This window comes from Camelus bactrianus, chromosome 16 (assembly GCF_048773025.1).
Source record: "Camelus bactrianus isolate YW-2024 breed Bactrian camel chromosome 16, ASM4877302v1, whole genome shotgun sequence".
NCBI classification, from domain to species: Eukaryota; Metazoa; Chordata; class Mammalia; order Artiodactyla; family Camelidae; genus Camelus; species Camelus bactrianus.
Window position 1 is genome coordinate 6,242,018 of NC_133554.1, and position 21,413 is coordinate 6,263,430.

Sequence of the window (21,413 nt, forward strand, 5' to 3'; positions counted from 1 at the left end):
GGGGTTAGGTAACCTGCCCGAGAGTCTAAGGCTCATCAGTCCCAGAGTTTGGATTTCCTCTAGCTCTGTGCGTCTTCAGATGTGAAGTCTTAACTGCTGCACCACAGGAAGAGCGGGACCAGGAGCTAGGACTCCACCCTGCTGCTTCCCGGTCCTCAGGGCTTCAGAAATCACTGACCTTAAAATGGGGTATGCGTTCTGCCTCTTTTTCATTGTTTGGACTAGGTGAGGTGGTGGTTTTGTGCTTTGTAAACTCTAGAGCCTTTACGAATACACGGTGTTGTTTAGGCCGGGAGGGAGCTCAGGTTGCCTGGAGACCCCTGTCCCTCCCCTGAGTGCCCAAGGGGGACCCATGTTCTGCACCTGGTCCTCTGCCCTCCCATGCTCGCCTCCCCAGGCTCATTCTGTGTCCCTTTCCTCAGTGACCAGCTTGCTGCTTGTTGTCCAAATGGTAACCAGTGGCACGTTCAGTCCAGCAGTGGCACCGTGGCTGGCAGTGACTTATCTTCTGGAGGTGTTTTAGCGGAAGCCTGCTGGAGCCCAGAGTAAAGTCAGTGGTGGGAGAATCTTAGGGAATTGGGCAGAGTAGCGGCAGAGGTGTTTTGGATGGAGGCCTGCTGAGCCCCATCACTAGAATGCCGCCTACTGCTCCTGTGTTTAATTTAAGGCTGAGCCCCGTGGTGGGCCTCAGGTGTTACTTGTTGGTGAATGATTGGGGTGGCTGGGGCCGGAGAGATGGTGAAGCAGGGAAAGCTGAAGTCCTGAGGGTCTGAAATAATGCAGGTAAGCGGCCAGGCCTTTTGCCTTTTTTGGGGTTATTTTTGCCCCGCCCCCCCCCTTTTTAACAGCTAATCCCCACACTTGAGGCCTCCCCCTCCATCCCTGACTTCCCATACCCTAATAATTGCTGTGCACGGACCTAGCCTTCCGAGGCTCTGAATTCAGTGGTTAGACATGACTAGTTTGGGTTCATAGTGCGACCTGGCCCTCCTGCCTTTTGATGGGCAGGCTGCCCAGTCACTTCTGATGCACCTATCAGCGACCTTGCTGCTCTGTCTTTGGAGAAACCTCATTCCTTCCCCTGCCATCAGTTTCTCAGATGTCTCCAGCGATTCAGAGATTTCTTCAGTCCTCCTGTCGGTCAGTTCTAGTTCTGGGCTCCTCCAACAGATTTGTTTGCTTCTTTAGTCTCTGGAGTCCTCCAGTGTTTTTTGTTTGCTTCTGTAACTCTTGATGTCAATGTAGGTTACCTTGTCACTCGGGGCACAGTGGCCGGGTAGGGGTCGCACGTCTTTCCAGTAGTTCCACAGCCTACAGAGACATGTTGGCCAGAAAGCCTTCGCAGAACTTTAAAAGGTTACAGACCTGCTCTCCCTGGCACTTTTGTCATCAATGCCGGACTGTCACCACACATCACCTGTTGGGGGATGGGGGTTAATGTGCTAATCAGTATTTCGAAGCCCTGCGTTAACTGGCAGCAATACTGCAGGATCAGTTGACCCACCCAGGACCCCCTGGGACCCTGTCGGGCCTCTCTGCCCTCCTGGGCCCCTCCCTCTTCCTCTCCCATTGCCTCCTCTCTCACCCCAAGTCTTGGCTTTCTGTCCCCGATCCCTCACTCCCTGGAGTCCTTCCACCCCTCCCTTTCCTCCTCTTTTCTCTTCCTCCTCATATGTGGCCTTATTAGGGAGACTAGAGTATTGTCAGACTTCGGTTTGGATTAGCATTTCCTTTAAACAGACATGAGTGTAGCCACCATGTAATTGAATGTGTAACTGTCATGTGACAGAATCTGAGTTTTACCTTACGGATTACTGATCATTATTCTAAAGCAGTAAGCCTTGATGTGAGACTTTGGTCTAGATAAGCAATGGTTGACTAATTGAGGGCATTTGGAAACTTGTTAAAGAAGTCTCTGTGTAACGACGTCTCTTGGAAGAAGATAAGCTGTAACTTCGAAAGCAGTGACACAGCTTCTGATTTAAAACCCGACTGCCCTTTATATTTGAGAGCATTGCTGAGTCTCACAATTAGTTAAATCTTTGTCTGCAAAGAAGGAAAAAAAAAATTGCATACTCCACTGCTCTGTGACCATCTCAAAGATTATGTGATTAACTCGGCTGTAGTGGGTGGCTAATTGGCTAAGCTTTAATCTTCACACCACCAACTATATTGAGGATTACAGGAAATAGGAAGTTATTTAGAGGTTGAGATGGGAGTTATGTGTCAGGAATGGTATATTAACAAGCAGAACAATTGCTAAAATCAAAAGACTAAAAGATAATAATGAAATGCCACATTTTTTTAGAGTGGGAAGTTTACATTTAATTTCAGGTATTTACTTTCTCTTTGAGTTGCTTAAAAAAAAAGTGATACTTCCAATTTATATTTCATATCACTGTATTGATAGCCAGGGTAGGTAAAAGGAAAATTTGCATTAAATATTCAAAGTATTCCTCCTGTAGATCATTGAATGTTTTCTTTCAATTTAAACCTTGGTTTATAAGGATGATTTCTATCTGATAGTACTGAGATTTCCTAAAAAATAATTATGTATTACCTAAATATTATATTTGTATAATATATATTATATTTATATTTCCCGAATAAGAATTATTAACGTCGCTTTAAGTTATTGACCCATGGCCAGCCTGCTCTTTCAGAAGTGGGAAATTGCTAAGGAATACACACCTGCATCATTAGCCTGCTCACGTGGGACAACACAGGAGCCATAGTTATTTATCCCTTCCACGTATGCCCCAGAAATAGACTCGCTTTTAGGTCATATGACACGTAAAGGATGTGCTGAACTCAGTAAAGATACCCTTTCCTGTTTCAGTGAGCCCAACAATAGTTTAACCAAAGTGGCATTAAGTTCAGCTCAAGAATATTTAATTTCTCAGATAATTTAATGAAAAGTTGTTAAGAAATCAAAAATGTGGTAAATAGAAACCTTCTTTCTTTTGAGTGCCTACTGTGTGCCAAGCCCTGGTAATGGGAATGTGGTGGCAGCAACCCCAGAACAACAAAAAACAACATTTGCATTTGAGCTCCTTATAGTTCAGCGAGTGAGGCAGGCAGGAATTAAAGATTCACACGGATCAGTTTAGTAGAAAAATATATATTGTGCTTCCAGAGAATATCGGTGGGGAGCTGATTTAGCGAGGGAGGCCATGTAGTTTAATGCTTAATTATTTTGCAAGTGTATATTTTGTTTCTTCATCTAAAATTTAAATGCCGGGAGGACAGGGATCACAACTCAGATGTTTGCTCACTGAATGAAAACTTTTAAGTTTTTTTCTGTATCTTTTAGAAACACCTAGCAGAGTTTGGGCTATAGCAGGCACTCAAATTTTTGTTGATGGAAAGGTTGACTGAGTCAGGATGTGATATGCTGGGTTCTGGTAACTAAACAAACCTGGGACCCTCGGGTTACCATGCGAAAGCTTTCTTTTTAGCCTGTCTCCTGTAAAGTCTGGTGGTTCTCTGGGAGAGCTCCCTTCAAGCAGTGATTCAGACTTTCCCATCTTACGGCTGTGCTGTCCTGACACAAGCCCTCCGTGTTCACGATAACAGGAGAGGAGAGGGAGTGTGGAGATCTCGCACTGCTTTTATATGCTGTTGCCCAGAAGTTTGACAGAACAGCCTGTTGGCCGTAACCAGTCACGTGGCTCCAGCCTAACTGCAGGGGAGGCTGGGAAATGTAGTCTTTGTCCGTGCTCCCAAAGAGGAAAATGAAACGGGACATGGTGCAACACGTAGCTCTGTCTCTGCCTCCCTGATTACTTTGGGTGGTTTGATGGAAAGCTAAGTAACTTTGGCATGCAGTCGGCCTATTTTCCTAATCAGCAGAGATTAGAATCAGAAGTTAATAGAGGCACGTGAGGTGGGTTGAGAGGTGACCCTAGTGGGGGTTGTTCATTTATTATGCACATTCTCAAAGAGTTCAGGCAGGCAGGGGAAACAAACAAACAAATGAATTCATGATGGAAACATGAAGTGCAAATGAGTACATACAATGCAGACGAGGAGAGGTTGTGTCTGCAGCAGTCAGAGGAGGGAGGGCCATGTAAAGCAACTAAAAAGTCTAGAAAAGAAGGCAGTGTCTATTCTCACTCTCACCAAGGGGCGCCTGGTCTAGCTCGTGCACTAGTATAGCAGTCCCGGTGCCCTGAGCTGGGGCAGCAGGTAACCCTACTTGAAACTGCTGAAAGAAGGAAAAATACCTCCACGTAGTAAGCTAGGGAATTGAGAGGGATGGTTAATTCTACAGCCAGTGATGCCACAGATCCAGGATATTGCCATGTCTTTGTTTTGTCTTTATCTTCAGACCAGCTCCTTGTGGTCGAGGATACCTGTAGAAAGTGCCCAGATACACTCCAAGCAGCATCAGGGGAGGAAGGAGGGTGTGTTTTGCAGAAGTAGTACATTCACATGGCTGAGACATTTTAAAAGCGTTTAACAGTGTTGAGTAAAAAGCCTCCCTCCCTCTGTGTCCCCCACTCCTCAACACGAATATCGATGTTAACAATTTTTGGCCTATTGTTCAAAGATTCTCTCAAATATATGCCAGCAAAGAGGAATATATCTTCTTATTTTTTTCCATCCTTTACACAAATGGTAGCATATTATACAAATCATTCTATGACATTCTCTCGTCATCTAATTAAATATCTTGGAGATCTTCCCAAATCAGCGCATGAGGTTTTGTCATTAGCTTTTTATAGCCTTGTAATATTTCGTTGTATGCACTACCATAATTTAACTAGTCTCCTATTAATGTGTGTATTATTTCCGCTCTATTACATGTGTGTGTATATATGTATTTAATGCATATATTTTTCCTATTGGAGAAATATGGTGGTGTTTAACCTTACACATAAGTGATTTTGTATATGTGAAAGTCCTTCTCTAGATAGGTTCTTAGAAGAAGGATGGCTGGGTCAAAGGGTATATGCATTTATAATTTTCATAGAACCAGTTGAGACTTGTGCTTGCAATTTATGTGAATGCCTATTTCCATATAATCTTCCCCAAAGAGAGTGTTAGTAATACTTTCATATCCTATTCCAGTCTGGTATATGAAGATAGTTTTAATATTTGTTAAATTTTTAATATTAAATATTTGATCCATTGGGAATTTAGTGAATTGGTTTTTTCCTGCTTGACTCTTTTTGTGACTGACTACTTTTTTTTTTTAACTGAGTCATTTATCTTTTCACAAAGTTTGAGATGTTGAGATTTATCATATACATTCCCACATGTATATGGATCTGTTTCTGGACTTTGTAATGCATTCCATTGTGGCTGTCTACTCGTGTGCTGTGACCATTAATTTTGAGGCTTTATTACAAGTTTCAGTACATCATAGGGCTAGTCGGCTAGTCTTCTGTCATACTTTTTTTTTTTTTTTTTAACGATTTTGCTTTTTTAAAAAACGAACTCTAAAATCACATAATCTAATTCTAAAAAAGGGAGAAACAATTGTGTGTTTTAAATTGGGGTTACATAAAATCTTAAAATCCTTTAAAATGTTGAATTTTCTTGTCGAAGAACGTGGGACTTTTTCCGTTTGTTCAAGCCATCTTTCAGGCCGTTCAGAATGTTTTCTTCAAATACACATTTCTGGTTCCATTTTGAGGTATTTTATGGTTTCGGTGGTTGTTTTAAATTCAGTTTTTCACTTCATCATGCTTTTTGATTGTTGTTTATGTGAAAGCTGATCTGATGTCTGCTATTGTATGTGAGCGTTTCCTTAATTCTGATTGTTTTTAGTAGTTTTGCTATTGATACTCTTGTATTTTCCAGTTACTTGTTTTCTAAGAGGGAAGAAACACCTCCTAGATGCTTCACAGTAGAATTTGGCTCAAAATAGAAATAGGCTAGGGTTGTATCACGTGCCAGAAACTGTGGGAAAGTGGAGTTGCCGTGGTCGGCTTGGTTTATTCAGGATAAACACATCCCTGAACTGAAACTGAAGGTGGGCCTCTGTTCCCTGAGCAATGGAGCCTTGAACAAAATTGAGTTCTAACAAGGGAGAAGAAGGTGTCAGTGTTGGGCAGGATGGGTGCGTCAGCCCTTCTCTGCGTCCCCTTAGCAACCGTAAGTCTCTTCATCTTGAAGCTTCTTCTGGCATCAGAGACTCAAGGTTCTTCACACTCTGACCTCAGCCAGTTCTTGAAATCCCAGAGAAGCTGTAGGTAGCTCTCTGACATTCTGGGTTATTTTATTAAAGTTCAAGTGGAACTTAGTTAATGGCTTTATGTCTCTATTTGCCTTGGTAAGGAAGCTGGGGTATTGACACCTGCCTGTCTTCCTGAAGAGGTATAGGAGGTGATTTTGAAGTACAACCCAGTTTTAATAGCAACACATTTATACAGTTTCATACAACTGGTTTCTTCTGCAGACAGATGATCTGCATTTTATGTTAATTATTGTTTAATTCCTTTTCAGGAGGTAATAGCTTCCGACTTTGTCTCCATGTTCTGGAGAAATAGGGTCGGTTAATTTGATGCCTGGACTGATACTTAGCATGACAGGAGGGAATATTTGAAACATGGACTGACCTGGGAAATCTGGAATGTATGTTGCCTTGGCACATTTTTTCCCCTCTGTGTTAATTACTGGTCTGATACTAGCCATGCAGAGTGTATGGTGACCGTGTTTCCTTGGGGAGAAAAGCTGGCTATGTCATATGACAGGTGAGACATTTTGTCTCGGAGTCTTTATGGCTTCTTTTCTGGAAGAGACAGTTTGACAGTGTTAGGCTAAGATGTTGACACTTGGGGACATCCCACTGGTTTGGGGGAACGAATAGAATACTTGGCTTTCGAAAAAAAAGTTAGAGTCTAAATTTAATTTTACAGGGATGTATCACGACATAAGCACCTAGCTGTGCAAGAGAGGAATCGATGAAAATGGGAGCACCCTCCCACTGGCAGGCAGTTTCCCCTTTCCTCCCAGAGGCAGCCACTGTTGGCGGTTTATGTATCCTTGCAGAGAGAGACACACACATCTCCAGTCTCTCTGTCACCCTTTCAATTTTTAACGTGAATTAGAGTGTCATATGCCCTCTTTACTGTGCATCATCATTCTTGCCTAACAGTATGCCTTGGAGATTCTGAAGTAGAGTGTTTAAACCAGTCCTCTTAAATATCTTGAAACTGTCTCACACTTGACAAAGTAGCTCTTAGAAGTTTTTCGCTTACGTACTCATGAGATGATTATCACTTGAAGGGATCTGTGTAGTCACTTAGTCCAGATTTTTTTTCTCCATAGACTAGCAGAGGAAGCTCTGTTAGCAGCCTGACTTCCAAATAGATGCTAATGGTAAAGAAGGATTGTCTGTGTGGATGACTGATCAAGCAAGTGAAATCGGAAACCTTGAGACCTAAGTAAATATGAGTCGTTGCAATCCCGTGTCATTGCACAAGTCAGCGAGGGTACCAGTTATTACCGTGTGGATGTAAAAAAAAGCACAGTCTGCCCACAGACAGATAAAGATGCTACTACAATGGCAGCAACCTGGTGGTTTCTCTTCTCGGAAGGCCTTGAATGCTGGACAACAAAGAAATAGCAAATGAAAAAGTATTTTAAAAGATGCTATTGTAATAGCATCTTAAAAATGAGGTATGTAGGAATGAGTCAAACGAAGGAAGTGCGAAACCTCTACACTCAAACTGTAAAAAGTTATTTAGAGAATTAAAGGAAAACCTAATAGGGGTATGACCACGTTCACAGATTACAGAGACTCAATACTGTAAAGATGTCAGTTCTCAAAAAATCGGTCTGTCGGTCAGAGCAAACCCATTTAGATTCCTTGGCTGGTTTTGTTTTTGTCACTTAAGCTGATTCTGTGGTTTGTACTGTGATTCAAAGAGCCAAGGCGGTTTTGAAGAACAAAAGGTTTGAACCCTCACGTGATTGGTTATCAGGACTTACCATAAAGCTGCAGTGTGGTTAGGCAAGGACAGGCAGATAAACCAGTAGAACAAGATAGAGCTCCGATACAGTTCCCCAAACATGTTGTCACTAGACTTATGACAAAGGTGACGCTGCAGTGCAGTGGAGAAAAGATGATCTTTTTAATAAATAGCGTTAGGTCAGCTGAATGCCCGAGTGGAAAAAAACAAACCTTAGCCTCTGCTGTCAACCCTCCATGAAAATCCGTTCCAGAAGGACCGCAGACCTAAATGTGAAATGTAAAGGAAGAAGGCTTTTAAGAAGAAAACATAGGAAGGTATCTTGATGACCTTGGGATAGGCAAGTACTTTGTAAACAGGACACAAAAAGGCCAAATGTGAAGGAAACACATGGTAAGCTGGATTTCATTAAAATAAGAAATTCTGTGTATCAGAAGATACTGCAGAGAAAGTGAATCTGTATTTGCAGTGAATGTATCTGACAAGTAAGTTGTAATCCGGAATATATAAAGAACCCCCATAAATCAAGAAAAAGGCAGACAATTCCTTAGAAAGAAATAGGCAGACGACTTGAGGTTGTACTTCACAAGAGAGCATATCCAGTGGCTGTTGAAATGGTGTTCAGCTTCACTGGTCATCAGGAAATTGAGAACTAAAACTATGAAGTCATACCGTTACCCCTGCCAGAATGGCTGGAATTAAAACGGCAGACATGTGAGGAGCTGCTAGGGTGTGGAGCTACTGGAGTGCTCGTGTACCCCAGGTGGGGCTGTCAGCTGTACACCCAGTCTGGGAAGCTGTTTGACTGTGTCTCCTAAAACTGAATTGGACAAAAGACGTGTGTAAGACTGTATGGAGCATCCTTCTAAATAGTCCCACCCAGAAACACCCCACTGGGTGTCAGCACTGCAGTGGGTAAATACACGGCGGCACGTTTATACAGTGATATTACACAGCTGATGAGAGGGAACCAGCCACAGCCACACACCACACAGTGTCAGTGCAGCTCACAAGCATAACAGTGAGCGAAATAAGCCAGACAGAAGTGTACAGAGTACACGATTTCATTCCTGAGAAGGCAAGCCTTTATAGACGGTGGTGCAAATCACGAAAGTGATTCCCTGAGGGGAGTGGTGACTTGAAGGGGGTCACGGGAGGTCCTGGGGCTCTGCTGACGCTCTGTTTCTTGCCCTGGGTAGTGATTAACTGAGGTTGTTCACTTTGTGAATTATCTTTGAGCCGTACACTGATTTTTTTTGTTTATATGTTCTACTTGAATTTAAAAATATAGAGGGGGTGGGTATAGCTCAGTGGCAAGGCGCATGCTTAGCAGGCACGAGGTCCTGGGTTCCATCCCGAGTACCTCCATTAAAACAATAAACCTAATTACTTCCCCCCTGAAAAAAAATAGAAATTTTAAAAAAAGTTCTAAAAATATGTAAGTACACACATATATTTTTATATAATACATATGTATATATATGTACACGTGAGTGTACACATATATACACATGTATACTTGTATATATGTGCAGTATGTAAGTACAGCAAGTAATGTATATATATTACATATGTATATAATAGATGTATCTGCATATAACCATGTGTACTTAAGTATAAGTGTACATATGTGTATATACTTAGACACATATCCATGCATCCATATGTACACGTATGTGTACATGTATGTGCGCGCACACACACATGGCTATGTCCCGAACAGACCACCAGATGGAGATGTAAGCCAGTAGAAGGGGAGACTTCCTCAGACCTTCTCAATGTCCAGATTTTGACAGGTTAGGGTTTTTCTCCTCCGAGAGTGAGGAGAGAATGTTGAGATAGCTTGCACTGCCCAACCTTGGAAGAGGAGTCGCTCTCTGTCCATTCCTCTCTTTACTCTTCACCCTCTCCCTCCGGGTCCCTGCAACCTGCCTGTCACTGTAAACCTCCTTGGTGCCTCTCCGTAGACCTTTGCCCCACCCGCAAGCTGTGTATTCTTGTTTCTTTCTCCTCCTTTCGTCTTCCTTCCTTGCCTTTTTCTGCCACATTTTTCTCTTCCATTGCTCTTTTCCCCTGGAAAAAGATGTTTGATTTTGGCATTTCTTTCTTTCTTTATTTTTTTTTAAACTGACGTAGAGTCGGTTTACAATGTTGTGTCAATTTCTGGTGTACAGCATAATGTTTCAGTCATCCATACACCTACGTATATTCCTTTTTATATTCTTTTTCATTATAGGTTACTGCAAGATATTGAATAGAGTACCCTGTGTTGCACAGCAGGACCTTGTTTATTTTACATATAGTAGTTTGTATCTGAAAATCTCTAAATCCCAGTTTATCCCTCGCCACCCCCTTCCCCTCTGGTAACCATAAGTTTTTTCTATGTCTGTGAGTCTGTTTCTGTTTTGTAAATAAGTTCATTTGTGTCTTTTTTTTTGTTTTTTGTGTTTTTTTAGATTCCACATATGAGTGATATCATATGGTATTTTTCTTCCTCTTTCTGGCTTACTTCACTTAGAATGACGATCTCCAGGGCCATCCACGTTGCTGCAAATGGCGTTATTTTATTCTTTCTTGATTTCGGCCTTTCTTTCCTTTGGATTTTCCTTCCTATGTTTAACTTTGGAAGAAGGGATATGTTTTCAGTGCCTCTAATCGTCTCCACGTAAGTTGTCTTTGCATTTGTGGGTCTTTGCTGCCGTACTGTCTGCCCTCCACTAATTCCACACCCCTCCCTCCCTGGGGAAAAGACTCATCTTTAATGGGATTTAAAACAAGTTATCAACAAGGTACCTGCTCATTAGAACAAGTCAGACCATCCTGTGGTATAACCCCCAAGTTAATACCCTCTCCCCCTTTCTTTCCCTCCAGTCCCGTTCTCCTGAAGTAACCCGTGTTAACTTGCCCGCATTTGTCTGTGCTCACACAAATATTTATAAATACAGTTACACAGAGATGAGGTTTCCTTTCCTTTTTTTTTTTTTTAATGAAAACAGGATTTTACTATACATATGACTCTAATTTACTTTTTTTCATCTTATACTTGGGCATCCCTCCAAATCAATAGATCTAACTAAATTCTTTTCTATAGCTATGTTATTCCACACTATAAATAGGCGGTTATTTTTCCATCCACCGCCCACTTGATGGATATGGGGACATTTAGTTTTCTGCCATTACAAACAAGGCTGCAGTAAATATCCATAAAGAAAGTGGCTTCTATTTCTATAGGACATAGTCCCCTAAGTGGGGTTACTGGGGCAAAAGCACGGGTGTTCAAAGTGTAACAGCTCCAGCCGTGTCTGTTTCGTGGGTTGTAGCGTTTGATGTTTCCTCTGACAACGTACGGGAGAGCTGATTGCCCTGCCGCGTAGCTGTCAGTGGGTATCGCAGAACTGGTTGGGTTTTGCTGATGTGATGGGTGAAAAGTGGTATCTTGTTTTGAATTGCAGTCCTTGGCTCCTGGGATAGTTGTGACTTTTGATGGAGAAAATAAACAGATTTCTGCATGCATTAGTTTTAAGTTATACAGCTCCTTTGGGAATTGAAAAAGGAAAAAAAAAAAAAATCCAGGCTGTGAATAAGCCTGGAAGAAAGAGGAGTTACCGATACACACTGTATTGTAAGTTAGTTGATTTTTTTTAAGGCCTCTGTAATACTTCCCACCTTGTGCTTTTTAGAAGTAAAAATTGTAAAGAAACTGGAAAAAATATTTTCTGGTTGATGAAAAAGAGAAGATTTTCTATTCCTCCCCCTCTTCTCTGTTTACCAAGTACTTTTCAAAGACATTATTTTTTTTTGACCCTCATAATAATCTTCAAGGTTGGCAGAGAAGGGGTTACTTTTTAGGTTTGTAGGTGAGACTGTCGCCATGTCAGCGATGGATTAGTGCCAGAAAAAGAAGCAGAGCGTGTCTTCCCCTCCTTGGCCATGGGTTGGGTTTCTCAGGCGTTCCTCTGAATTTTGGTTCCTTGAGGACCCTCATCTGTTCTTCCTCACGGGCTTTGAGTACTTTGCCCTCCTCCTGTTCCTCACACCCAGTCGATGGCATTACCCACTTCCATTCAGTCCAGGTGAGGAGTGCGAACATTGCACGGGTAATTCTGTGGAAGGAACGAAGGCTTTAGGGTTAGAAAACCTGGGTTTGAATTTTGACTTCATTTCGTTTTCTGTAAAATGCAGACAATCATGACTCCTCAAAATGATGTGATGTTCAAAATGCTATGATGAATATGATCCTAATTTTGTAGTAAACTTCTATCATATCTTTCTATAGACACTCTGTATACAGCATATATATTAGAACAAACATTAATAGTGGCTTAGATGGTTAGGCTTCAGGACTTCGGGGAGTGCGAGTTCCCTCCTTTAAACTTGTATTTATTTTCCATATTCTCAGGAAGAAAGTCACTTTCTTAGAAAATAATTTTCTACATGTAGGGGTGTCCACATCCAGTGACATACTTGGTTGTTTAGTAACTGCCTCTTTCCCTAGCTTATACATTCTGTGTGTGCAGGAGTGAGAATTCTGTCTCGTTCTCTGCTGTCCCCTCACTCTTCCCAGCACCTGGAACAATATGTAGAACAAAGTGGATGCTTATCAAATATTTGTTCCAAAGTGCTGTTGAGCAAATGAATATAGCTATTAAAAAAGCATGTGAAGTTCAGATGAGATAATACATGTGAAGGGGCATATCCATGCCTTTGTAAAGTGCTTTATAAACATTCCAGAACACTTGCTGTCACTGATCTTAGCAGAGGGGAGTCCAGGAGTGGTGTGTCTTTCTATCCTGCGCAAAACAACGAGAGATCGGCACATGATGGCTTATAAGTAAGTGCCGAATTCTGTGGCACGGGCCGTGAGTGGTCTAGGAGATCGGGAAAGGGAGATCCGTGGGAGGGGGAGGAAGTTGAGAAGACCCTGCAGCAAATAAGACTTGAGATCGCCCTTGTGGAGTGAGTGGAATTTGTCCCCCCATGGTTTCCCTCTTTCTTTAACCCTCCACTTTCTAGACCTGTGTTTTCCATACCAGTCTGCATTTTGGTTCCCAGCTGGTTGCATAAAAATCACCCAAGGGAGCCTACAGATTCCTGGGCCCTGCCCTCACAGGGAGAGGACGCCATGGTTAAAAGCATGGGTGCCCATATCATTGAGTTTTTAGATATGAATTTGATGAATTGGTAAGAAGCAAGGTTACTGAGGTGGAAATGATGACTGTACGGGCGGTCGTTGGCCTTTGTGCGTCTTGAGTGTGTGTACATTATTCATTGACACCCTTCAGCAGTCTTTTAATGCCAAATTTGGATTTTTGTACATCAGTTGACAAATATAAAATTCTGCTCCCATAGAATTTTTAACACTGTAGAGCTTAAACATTGTGGTGTTTAATTTTCCCTGCCAGCCAATAATTTCATTTTAGTAGACTTGCATCAGATGTCCAGAGAACAGTGTTAATTTGCACAATTAGTTGAATATCTTAGTGCATCTTATCTTTATTTTATGATGAGCGAGAATGGAAACCAATACAATAAAGGGGAAAACAGTAAGAGTTGAGACAGAGATGGAAATCACGGGGCATGCCTGATGCCTAAATGCAAATTGTCAGCCTCAGGTGGGCTCTCATTGGATTTGTCATCTAAGTGTGTTGTGAAGAACAAAGTGAAAGGAGATGTCGAGCATTTGTTACTGCAAATGGTCCAAAAGGCACTGCAGAAACTCCCTCATAATATGTAAGCATCTTGTTGACTTTCACTCTTTCTGTTTCTAAACGTGTTTTGAAGACTGCATTGTGTAATAAAGGAGCTGCTTGCAGTAAATGATAATGATTGGATTGCTTGATGTTTATTTTTGTAGTTGAACTTTAATTGCTAGCCAGCAGATGGCGCTCAGTCACCATAAACGTGGCAGAGTGGCTAACTCATCTTTCACTTAGAATCTTTAGGTTTTTGTATATTACCTCTTCCTGCCCTCCTACTTTTCAGGCACCATGACAGTCCCACTTGAGGTAAAGAATTGTTCCTTTTGGCTTTATTTGCTTGATTTTAGATTGCCTGGTTGACTCAAGAATAGCACACAGAGATTTACCAAATTCAGGTCAGAGGCCAAAATAGTGACTTCTTATGGCCTTTTCCACCCTGCATTTCTGTTCTTCTGTGAGCTGCTTTGTTAAGTTTTAAATTTAACATTAAAGCTTTTTGTTGGTACATCTGGCCATCAATGAATAGGGGAAAAAATGAGATTGGTTGAAAATTAGGAAATTACTTGATTGTGATAGATTTTATTTTATTTTTTAGAATTTATTTGTTTTATTTATTTTTTGAAGGAGGGAAATAATTAGGTTTATTAATTTATTTACTTAATTTTTTTAATGGAGGTACTGGGGATTGAACCCAGGACCTTGTGCATGCTAAGCATGTGCTCTACCACTGAGCTATACCATCCCCCCTGATTGTGGTAGATTTTAAAGATGCTATGGCAAGACTTTTCTTGGATGATATGTAAGAGATTTTCCTTGTTTGAGTTCTTAGTGTTCTAGACTGAAACACAATAAAGACTATTGATTCAATTTAACAGCAACAACAGAATTATTTTGAGTATTTACTTTGCAAAAGGCACAGTGTTAGGCATTTTTGTCCCTGGAGTACCAGCTCCCCGAGCTCAGATATTTGTCTCTTGTTGATTTTCAAGCCCCTGGATTAGGGCTGTCACAGAGAAGGCACTCAGTAAGTATTTGCAGGAAGGATGGATCAAATAGGTGGATGGAATACAGAAAAAGAATTAGACAGAGTACTAGACTTAAAGAAGTGAGCTGTCTGTAAATATGCACGAAATAGCCATAGGTCCACAGATTGTGACCTTGAAGGAGCAGTTTTACCTTGGGGTTGTTATTGGGAGCTATGTTGAAACTGGAGAAAATCCCGAAAGGAAATGAAAGATTTCCCGAAGTTGTGTCAGTTCTCCGAGTCACCCAGTTTGGAAATCTTTGTGCACTATATCCGTTCTGTTCCCCAGCACTGTGGAGCTTTCCTTTGACTTGCCCTTCCTCACTGTTCTGTCTCGTCACTTCCCTCACCCAGACTCCCATCACCTTCTGCCTGAAGCGCACTAGCCTTCTGGTCTACCTCCCTGACTGCGGCATCTCCCCAGTGTAATCCAGTCTGGATGGATATTGTTGCCAGATTTTTGCCTCTAAAGAATTTATGTCAAAGAAACTATTTCTGATTGAAGTTTGAGCCTCTGTGCATGTTTTTATTCATGGAAAGAAACTACCCAAAAAAGTTTTGAGGAAGGAATTACCCTTTCATACCATGGCAGCCTTTTCACATCTACAGGCAAGTCTAGTTACAAAGCTTTGCAGACTCAATTCAGTTCACTGACACCCCAGAAATGTCTCTAGTCCTAACTGCAAACCTCTGTGTGGTCTGTGAATACTCAAACACGGATGTTTTTTCAGACAAAACAAACATTTTACATAGTCACTTTGACATCTTTTTAAAATGCTAAGAAAAGCTACTTCTTGGAATTCGTTGCTTTTCCAATTCTGTACTCAGTTGATGAGAATTCAGTTCACTTTCCCTCTGGTTAACTCTAACCAGCTTCAGCCACATTTGTCAGCAGACAAACATGGATTATCTTCCTCTTCCCGGTATTATAACTCAATAATGCGCATCATTTGTTTTGGGGAATGAAAATGAAATATTTTTATCTTGTCAGAAGTGACTATGAAACTTTTTGGAAAAATCTTGGTAAATCCAACCTGTTTAGTAACATGGCATTTGTTTGATAAGTTCCATTTATTAGATAAGTTCCATCTTGAAAGAATATGGATAAAATGATGATTTATTTTTTTAAAACATTGCAAGCTGACCCTCACCTCTGAAGCAGAATATTTAGCTTTTAGCAGAGTATTTAGTATTTAGCGTTTCCTTTCTTTCACTTACTTTTCAAAGGAGAAACACTCCTTCATTGTCTTTCCAAAAGCGGGCTTGAGCTGCAAGGTGTTCTAGGGAGGGAATTCCCCTTCAAGTAAGATTCTCTCCACCTGCTTGACAACATCAGCCTTTGCTGTAAACTGTTTGAAGGCAGGTAGCAGTTGATTAAGTTTTCTTCCACCTTTTAAATAAAGAAAAAACAAGTCAAATGTTCCTCTCATTTCGTCTCTCTTGCTGCGAAAGCCTGGTGGTTTTCCTAGCTCTGTTTCAGAAGCACGTACTGAAGGCTTACTCGCCAGCATACCCCGAGGAACTGTTTTTCTGGTGCTTGGGATATAAACATGACTGTCCTGTGGCCTCTTCCCGTACAGGGCTCATAACTTAGGAAGGGAGACAGATGAGTAAATAACTAACTACAACCCTGCTTGATCAATGCCACATTGGAGGTTTTGAACAAAGTGCCCTGGGAGCACCAGGGAGTGATTGATGCAAGGGAAGGGGGGTGGGGATGGGAATCAGGAAAGACTAAACAGCAGAAGTGACATCTGACTTGAGCCTTAGGGGATGAAGAGAATTTTGCCAGATGGACAAAGGGGTGGGGGTGGGGACCCTCCAGACTCATACAAAAACATGAGAGTGTGAAAGTTTGTGCCTTTGTCTGAGAAGTGGTGAGCTGTCCGTAGGGCTGAAGGAAGAGTGGGGTATGGAAGAGGGTACTGGGAGGTGACGTTGCAGAGATCACTGGGGCCGTGTTGTAAAGCTTCAGCTTGATCCGGAGCTTCTGGGGAGTCATAGAAGTTTTAAAGTAGGGGGGATGTCTGTTTTAGAAAGATAATTCTGGCCCCTGAGGATCAGATGATCTGAATGGGCACAAGGGGCCTGGTCAGAGGCGGGGACCATCTTCTGCACGAGAGATGACAAGGTTCTGAGCTGAGGCAGCACCAGCATGGAATGGAAGTGGGTCCTGGGCTTGAGAACCACCTCTGAGGGAGGCCTTGGCGATGGATGAGACATGGCGAAGGGTCATTGGGGTGAGGGGAGGAAGCTTGGAAGAAAGGTTTGGACGACTTGGGAAACAGGGGTGCTGCTAACCGAAATAGAGAGGAGAGGAGAAGCAACACTTACGGGGTGAAAGCAGTGAATTCGATTTTGGATGTGTCGGGTTTGGAATGGAGTTCGCAGCTGAAGTTCCCAGAGGGAAAAGCCTTAAATGCAGACGGGGAGCCTGAATGATGGGTAGAGAGAAATTTGACAGTCAGTGATTTTCCAAATCAGGGTGAGGTGGGAAGGTGGGGGACGTGCCCTGCCTGGATTTTGTTGTGTTTTTTGAATAAATGAGTCTTTTATTTAACCCCCAGCAGCCCTCGGCGGCAGAAACTGCTCTCTGTGTGTTGCTGGTAGGTGGAAGAGCCAGGATTTGGGCTTCTGCCCACAGCTACTCACTCCATGTTGGCGAGCAGAGTCTGGTCCAGTCCAGGGTGGTTTCAGTTCCTGCCTCTGTGTAGTAGACACGAGGGTTATCTTTATAAAAGGTTAAGCAGTTGGGTAGTGGTCATTTCTGGACAACACGAGAAATGTGAAAAGGGCTCTCCAAGAATTACCAAAAAAATGGAGCCATGAGCGAATACGTGTAAATCGCCTGGAGCCATGCTTGTACGTAGGGGTGCTGACCGCCCGTTAAGTAGTGTTGTTCCTGCTGCTGCTGTCACGTCACCATCGTCCTTACCGTCACTTTAAAATGAGTCCTGTGAACCATGCTGTAAAGTGAGTGACTGTTCACATCTGAGTGGAAGTGGTCAGAGATGGTTTCCTCAAGGTGATCCCTGCAGCTTGGACAGAAAGTGGGCAGGTGGAGACCCAAGAGGAGATACTCGAGATGAGAATTGTTCTGTAATCACGGAACTGGGGCTGGAAATGTGTGTCCCCTGTCCCTCAGCCAGCAAGGAGTCCAATGTGTCTGGTGCAGAAGGGGCATGTGTGTTGCAAGAGGGAGTAAAGATTAAGATTGATAATTCAGAATTTATCTTATAAATGTTACGTTACATTCATAAAATTGGTTTTGAAACCCTGCATGGGTTTCTATGTGCAAGCAGCCATACCCTTTAATAAGAAATTAAATGCTCATTTTTTTCAATGCCGTAACCTGTAGTTATAACATTGCATCTTCTTGAGAATTAATATTTGTGCCTTTGGTGCCACGTAGCCTGTGACAGGCTGGAATTCTCCCGGGGGCCAGCCTTATGCATCCTTGCGTCTCTTCCAGCACTGAACGCAGCTGCTGGCATCCACGAAGGATGCAATAAATTGTGGTCGAATTGAATTTTCAAAGCCTGCGAAGCCGGCCACCTCCGCACTTGTGGGAATGATTTGCAGCAGAGCTGTATTTTTTGAGCTATGTAACGCATTTAATCTTGTTCATAGGTCCAGCCTGATGACTGGAGGGGCTAAGCGAGGAGTCCCCAACCCTTGGCTTTTCGAGGAGCCTGAGGAGACCAGAGGCTTGGGTTTTGATGAAATCCGGCAACAGCAGCAGCAAATTATCCAAGGTACCGAATACACCAAGAGTGCGGGCTGAGAAACCGTGTCAGAGAGGACCACAGTCTTACATGTTCCTTCTACCCACTGAAAATGGGAGGGAACCCTGGTGGTCCTTTAGAGCTCTTGGTGATTTGTGCCTCAGGGTGCCTGAGACAGACAGGTGCTGTCATCCATCGAGGTCGCTCGTGGAAGTAGGGATTCTCCACTGGGAGAGGGAGAAAGCTGGCAGCTCTGAGTCCCATCACCCCGGTGACTCTGAGGCATGTGCCCCCTTACTTTTCTCCACGATTGGGAATCATTCTCCAAAGAAAAGCCTCCATCTTTCTCTTGTGTAGAATAAGTCAGTTTGGCTCTTACCTTCAAGTTCATCTTGCCCAGTGGCTTTTAAACCTGCTGATTTCTTCTATTTTTAATTTCAGAAGTAATGCATGATTGTTACATAAAGTTTAAACAATATCAGGATATATAAAAGGAAAGCTGTCTGTATTGTTTCTCCAATCTCAAACCATAGACAGATTAATAATATGTATTTCCTCAGGCTTTTGTCTCTGCATGTACATACATTACTGTACATTCAGTATAAGTACATATATATTTTACGTAAGTAGGATCATGATACAGATAATTCCACAAGGTTTTTTTTTTTAAACTTGTGTCATAGACGTTTTTTGATGTCAGTGTTACAGACGTTATTCTTTCTAATTCTGCTTTTTGAAAAAGCCTTGTGGAGGTATAGTTGACATCGTAAGTAGCACACATGTCAAGTGTGTGATTCAGTGAGCTTTGACGTACGTACACGCCCGTGAAACCATCACTGCAATCATAATAATAAACAAAACCATTACTCCCAACAGTGTTCTTCATGTCCCTTTGTAGATCTTACAGTGGTCTCTCCCACATCCCCAGATAGCTGCTGACCTGCTTTCTGTTGCTATAAATTAGTTTCTGTTTTCTATAATTCTGTATAAATGGGATGGTGCAGTTTGGAGGGGGAGGAAGTCTGTAGTTATTTAAATGCAGTTATTTAAATATTTATCCATGGTGTTCCATGGGCCAGTATTTCCTTCTCTTACATTATGGTATCCCTTGTATAAATTGACCACAATGTGTATATCCGTTCACCTGTTGATGCATATTTTGCTATTATGTATAGAACTGCTGTGAGCATTCATGTGCAAGTCTTTGTATGGACATATGTTTTCATTTTTCTTAGGTAAATACTTACCAGTGGAATGACTGCATCATCTAATAGTTACACATTTAACTTTTTTTTTCTTTAATATAATTCTGTTTCTTTCTTTTTTTTTTTTTTTACTGTATCACATTGGCGGGGGAGGATAATTAGGTTTATTTAATGGAGGCACTAGGGATTGAACCCAGGACCTTGTGCATGCTAAGCACGTGCTCTACTGCGGAGCTATACCCTCCCCACCATGTTTAACTTCTAAAGAAACTGGCAAACTAGTTTCAAAGGTGACTGTACAATTTTAACGTCACCGCCGGAAGAACTTCTGTGTTCTAATTGCTTCAGATCTTCACCAAAGCTTATTATAGAAAGTCTTGTTAATTTTAGGCAGGTGGGTAGTTGCATTTCATTGTGGTTTTAATATGTATCTCCCTCATGACCAGTGAGCCTGGGCATGTACTTACTTGTCATCAGCATGTCTTCTTCGATGAAGTGTTTACTCAAATTGTTGGTCTGTTTTTAATTCGGTTGTTTGTCTTTTATTACTGAGTTATAAGAATTTTAAAAAGTAAATCCTTTTATATGTCATTTTTCAGAGAGATATATATATGTCTTACAAATGTTTCCTCCCCATCTATGGCTTGTATTTTTCATTCTTTTAACGATATCCTTTAAAGAGCAGAAGTCCTTAATTTTAATGAACTCCAATTAGAGATCTTTGATTACCTAAACCCACAAAGATTTGCTGCTTTATTTTTTTCTCGAACTTTTATAGTTTTAGGTTTTACATTAGATCTATGATCTACTTTGAATTGGTTTTTTACATAGCAAGGTATAAATAGAAATTCAAAAAAATCTTTCTTTTTTTTTTTTTTTTTGCATTTGAATATCTGTTTGTTCCTACACCGTTTGGCGGTGAGGGGTAAGTCTCTACTGACTTACTCTGCTATTGTCAGAAATCCATTGACCATATATGTTGTGGGCCTACTTCTGGTCTCCCCCTCAGTTCCATTTGTCCATTTTTTTATCTTTACATCAATGACATACTGTCTCCATTATTGTACCTTTGCCGTAAGTCTTTACATCAGGTAGTCTAGGTCTTCCAACTTTGTTCTTTTTCAAAAATGTTACTGGCCATTCTAGATCTTTTGCATCTCCATATGAATTTTGGAATCTGCTTTTAATTTCTACAAAAAAGCCTTCTGGAATTTTGATTGAGATTACAGTGCACCTTTAGATTAATTTGAGGAGAATTGACATCTTAACAATATTGAGTCTCCTGATCCATGAATATGGTATATCTCTCCATTTATTTAGGTCATCTTAAATTTTTCTTAACAATGTTTTGTGGTTTCTCCTGTGCACATCTCTACATCTTTTGTCATATTCATTCCTAAGTATTTCATATTTTTAAATTCTCTTATTAATAGCATTTAAAAATTTCTATTTCTGATTGTGGCTACTATATAAAAATATAATTGGTTTTCATATATTGATCTGGGACCATGCAGCCTTGCTAAATTCACTAATTTATTAACAGCTTTCTTGTAGAATCTGTAGGGTTTTCAATACAAATGGTCATGCCATCTATGGATAAAGATAGTTTTACTTTTTAAAAAACGATTTCATTTTTCAGAGCAGTTTTAAGTCAACAGCAAAATTTAGGGGAAGGTCCAGAGAGTTCCCATATAACCCCTTTCCCCACACATGCATAGTCTTCCCCCATTATGAACATCTCCCACCAGAATGGTATACTTGTTAGGATTAATTAACCTACATTGATATCATAATCACACAAAGTCTGTAGTTTATTTTAGGGTTTACTCTTGGTGTTG

At 41.5% G+C, this 21,413-nt stretch overlaps 1 protein-coding gene across 1 annotated transcript in view; it reads left to right on the forward strand.

Annotated features, from left to right (window-relative positions):
- The window catches only part of STX8 (syntaxin 8), a 207,122-nt gene that overhangs the window by 21,076 nt on the left and 164,633 nt on the right, over positions 1 to 21,413 (forward strand). The window contains exon 5 of the mRNA XM_010965974.3: positions 18,276 to 18,400. Coding sequence (XP_010964276.1) covers positions 18,276 to 18,400 — 125 coding nt within the window. The remainder of the gene's footprint in view (positions 1 to 18,275; positions 18,401 to 21,413) is intronic.